The sequence below is a fragment of the Malus domestica genome, chromosome 11, assembly GCF_042453785.1.
Source record: "Malus domestica chromosome 11, GDT2T_hap1".
Classification (NCBI taxonomy): Eukaryota; Viridiplantae; Streptophyta; class Magnoliopsida; order Rosales; family Rosaceae; genus Malus; species Malus domestica.
This window is the reverse complement of record NC_091671.1, coordinates 15359062-15363876: the sequence shown is the minus strand read 5'-3', so window position 1 is coordinate 15363876 and position 4815 is coordinate 15359062. Positions and strand designations below refer to the sequence as shown.

Sequence of the window (4815 nt, the reverse complement as noted above, 5' to 3'; positions counted from 1 at the left end):
AAGTAGAAATGGTAGAGATAAGACTGGTGATTGGAGACTGAACAATCCGTAGCTGATCAGCAGTAACCATTGTTGAGTTGTGAGACAAGAAATTCACTGAGACCTTTTAACAAACAGTTGGTATGCAAAAGAAGAAGACTAAGTTGTGGAAGCGCTCTGTAATACTCTGACGCCAATTTTTGTTTTATCACAAAACAATTTGCAAACTAGAGGGTAGAAAGAAGAAATGAAAGCTTTGATTGAGATGCGGAAGCGCCAGTCGGATCGGCGATGATACCATGTGAAGATTGAAGCAACTGAGACTTAGAGAGAGAGAGAGAGACAAAGAGATTTCAGAGAAGGTGTCTTTGTATTTCTTGTATGTATTTCATTGATCGATTACACCTTTAGCTATATGTATTTATATTATTACATTCCTTGCTCTATAAGCCAAGATATGAAGTATATCAGTTTTAACAACCTTAACAACCTGAGCACCATATCCTAACAGCCTTGTAACTTCCTTTGGATCTTGTGACACTTGTCCTTATCTAGACCCTTGAATTGCTTTCACTTGAATTCTGCTCTTGATGCTCGTTGTCCTTACTTATACTCTTACAAACCCATTAAGGACTCGTTAGTAACAGATTCTTAACGGGTGATCCGATAACGATCCGATTAGTTATCGTGTTGATCCGAAATCCGTTTATTTCGTATTGTGTTAATGGAACGTGTAGAAAATTGTCAGGTCTAAACAAAACCTTATCCGCATATTAGTTTGGATAATGGTAGGAAAACCAACATTTTAAACTAAATTTATAAACTAAATAATGTGTTATCAATAAGATATAAGCATGTTAATTAACAATTAAATAAGGGAAATGTTATTAGCACTCCAAAAATTTCATTCTACACTTTTCACAAGTGTATTTTTCTTTCCAAATATAGAAAGTTTGGAGTGTAGAATGTAATTTTTGAAATGCTAATAACAACTTCCTTAAATAATAATCCAATCATCATCCACCGTATCATCTTATTTATAAATTTGATAAAAAAAATATGGTTTCTATAGCATTATCGGTTTGGTTTTTCATTCAGGTTGGGTAGGGCCCCACCCCCAACAGAAACATGAGAATAACCTTTGTGGTTTTGGTGGGGCTGAAATGGTTCGGGACGCACGTGGGCGGGCAAATCCAGTGTCAGAGTAACCGCTAGGAGTGGGGAGTAATGGGGATTCCAAATGAAGCAAAAACCCAAAAGTGCAGAAAATACTACTTCCAAACTTGGACGAAACCGCCAGTTTGGATTGTAGTGATAGTGACGCAGTTGGCACCACGATAACCATGCCAACCTCAAACCTCATCACTGTCGCAGTCACAGTCTCAGTCACAGCTGCTACAAACCCTACAAAGATAGAGAGAGAGAGATAGAGAGAGGCTTTTGGGTTCTCAAGGTCGGAGATAGAGGAGAAAGATGGCTGGGACTACTCCACTCACCGAACAACTCAACAACTTCGTCCGCTCCTTGCGAGAGCAGGTGAACCCCCATTATTTGTTTCTTTTCCTCAATTCCTTTTTTGTTTATGGATAACCTTGAATTGTGTTTTTCTTCTTTTAGATTTGGTATTGAGGATTCTGTGTGTTTAATTGTCAGAAATATATGTGAAAAAGAATTGGGTTTTAATTAGTTTAGCATATTTATCTTTATAGACTTCTTTCAGTACTGTTAGCACAAAAAGAATATAAGTTTCTGATTTGCATGTCTGTCAAAACGAACGTACATGTTTCTGAATTGTCAAAAACAAACATATGTTTCTGATTTGCATGTAATGCTGATCAAATTGAGTGTTCAGAATCCGTTTTGTTAATGAAAAAGGAAGGAAATTTAGAGGGGAAAGCAGTAAAACAAAAAGATGGCGGCCTTGGTTTTGTTAATTTTTGTAAGATCATGTGGATAAGGGTACGTCTGCTATCTGCTGCTAAGAAATATGACCATTATTTTCCTGGGAAACAAAATGTATTTTGTCTCTGTGCCACCAGTAGACCCCAGATTGTTTTTATTTTAATTGAGTACTGAAAATGTTTGTTTATGGATATCTACTTCTATTGATGACATTTCAGATGTTTTCTGTTCAGTGTTTAGTTCAGTTGTAAAACTTTGTCGTAGGATTAATATTTGGATAGTCTGACTTTTAAGAGATTAATATTTCAAATTTGCTGTTTAACTTTTAACTAACAAAGAATGATCATATAAATTGGAGATGACTAATCACCATGTTTCTGTCAGGGAATACTGGACTATCACTTTGATGAAATGAAAGAGTTAGAAAGCCAAACTCCTTGCTTAGTTATAGAAGCGTTAACCATGTTCCTTCGTGATGCTGATGCAGCCATAGCAGATCTCTTCAGACTTCTGTAATTGTCTTCAATGATTTTAAGTAGTTGGTTTTTTATTTTTTTTATTTTTTATTTTTTATAATATTCTGACCAATTTTGAAGATTTCAATTTTTAGGGGCGCACCTCTTATCAACTACCCTAAGGTGACAGAAATTGCCTACCAGCTCAAGGGAAGTAGTGCAAGGTAGTATCGCCTATCAATTTTTACGTTGCTTCCCATTTACATTTAATTCACTCAATATTTTGTGATTTTGCCGCGTCTGTGTGATCTAGAAAGTTTACTTACATCTCATTCCCTGCCATCAGTAGGTTCTAATATCTGATCAATTCCTTGCTGCCTGCAGCACTCTGCATGACCTGCCTGAAAATTGGGAGAATCTATCGTAATAACTGTTGAAAGAATTAAAAGCTGATTATTCTAGCATTCTCATTACTTCACCTCACAAATAATTCAGTCCTAAGTCTTAATTTCCTCCCTTAGCTAATCCTTAGTGCCGGCAAAGACTTTTGTCCTTCGAGCCAAGTTTCAGTTGTTTGAGTCGCTGGTTGCTTTTCCAATCTGTGGCTAACCAATGCGTAGATTTTAACTAAATGGTTATCATGGACAAGGATAATTTGTGCATTCAAAGACAGTTCACATAAGGCTACTTTCTACTTAAGTTTTAATTGTGACATGGGAAAAAGGTGGAGTTTCTTTCACGATATTTACAGATTACTTGAGTTATGAACTTTCAGTTTTAACCCCTCTGCTTTTTGTGTCTATCATGAACCCAAATGGCTTGGCTGTTTCATCATTTACTTTGATAAAAGAGTATTCATCCCATTTGGGGCACTTGGCATTGCAGTATTGGTGGTTGCCGGATGGCTGACGCCTGTTGTGTGCTTCGAAATGCCAGTGTAGCATTCAATAAAGACGGGTACAAACTCTTATCTTACCATCCCAAACTATTATCTTACAATTTTGAGCAAAACAAGCTAATTACGAGCCCACGGAGTTCTAAATTTTGCTTTCTGTAGAATTGTAGTGAATTCATCTTTAAGACAACTCTTTGTCAAAGGTTATGCCAAAAGAAACATAAGCAAGGAATTAGAGGCAGTCTAAGGATCTCTCAATTTTCCTTCGTAAAGATTAATATCTTCATCTCCAATTGATTTATTTATATTCTAGGTAAATAGTGCAACACGAAGAGGATATTACAAAATTTAATTGAACAAAAATTTGAACATAGTGTTAAGGATAGCCCTACCTATATGAAGCTGCAAAATAATTAAAGTCATGAAGTAAAATTCGAAGACGAAATAGCATTATAGGTAAAGAGAAAGAATATCAATGAACAACCTTCACACTTTTTTTCTAGTTGATATAGTGTGCGCATTTAAGTATGGCAAGGAATTTTTAGCAGTGTCCTTTTCTCCTTTTTTAAAAGAACGAACAAAGATTCTAGCTACTTCAGGATAGACTTTACAACTTACCTTATATAATCTACCATGGTGACTTTCTCTTGTAAAATCTTGTAAGGAAAATGTTATGCTTACAGGTGCTTCACAGGCTTTGACATGGTCAGACGTGAATATCTTCAACTGCAGGAGAATCTGAATCACATTCTTCAGGTAATACTTATTCTGAATCTTGACTTTCTGAGCTTATTTTTGCAGAAATGTTTCTTCTTCATCTTGTGCTCTACTGTTCTAATATATGCAATATAAAGAAATACAGAGGTATATAGAGGTCATTGCTATGTTGATTAATAATGAAGACATGCCACACTGAAAAAAAGAATTGTGAGACTTTGTACTTTAAGACCTTATGAAGATGCCAGATTTTATAATATTTTATGTGGCGACTGTTCTTCAATTTGAAATGCTCTAGTAAGCTGATTTTTATCCATTTTTCTCTTAACAAAACTTCAAAAACTTTCTCTACAGATGGAACATGCAATTAAGGCTATTGAGCCCAGAAGGCGCAGTCAATAGAGAACTCGTTTGTTGGGTCTCCAATCTGTTCTACAGTAGATCAGATGTTTTCTTTGTATCAACTGTAGGACAAGTTTACTATAACTTAACGTAGTGTTTTTAGACTGATTAATGACTTTTTTCATAACTTGTTGTAGTATTTGACTTGTGAAAATGTTTCTATGTCAGAGAATCTGATATCTATTTGAGACTGATTTTGTCTATTCATTCTTTCAACTTGTTGCGAATTTGACTTTTTTAATTGCTGTGGTTTCTTTTTTTTTTTCTTTCCTTCATCAACAAGAAACTGGAATTTGAATAGAATTTAGGACCGCTTCCAATATCGTTCTACTTAGAGCCTACATGACTTGGATAGCTATCAAAATCTCTCACGTCTAGCCAGAGACAACTTGTTTCAGAATTGAGAAGTTTGAGTTGGCAACTAGTAAAGCTTGTTTAAGCAGAGGCGGATCCACAGAGGGACTA

At 35.6% G+C, this 4815-nt stretch overlaps 1 protein-coding gene across 1 annotated transcript; it reads left to right on the top strand.

Moving 5' to 3' along the window:
• The first annotated feature begins 1314 nt into the window (after nt 1–1314).
• LOC103447978 (histidine-containing phosphotransfer protein 2-like) lies at nt 1315–4557 on the top strand. The gene is made up of 6 exons (XM_008387205.4): nt 1315–1515; nt 2266–2393; nt 2492–2560; nt 3222–3293; nt 3915–3987; nt 4303–4557. The coding sequence occupies exons 1-6, from the start codon at nt 1453–1455 to the stop codon at nt 4348–4350; spliced, it is 453 nt and encodes a 150-aa protein (XP_008385427.1). The 5' UTR covers nt 1315–1452; the 3' UTR covers nt 4351–4557.
• The last annotated feature ends 258 nt before the right edge of the window (nt 4558–4815 follow it).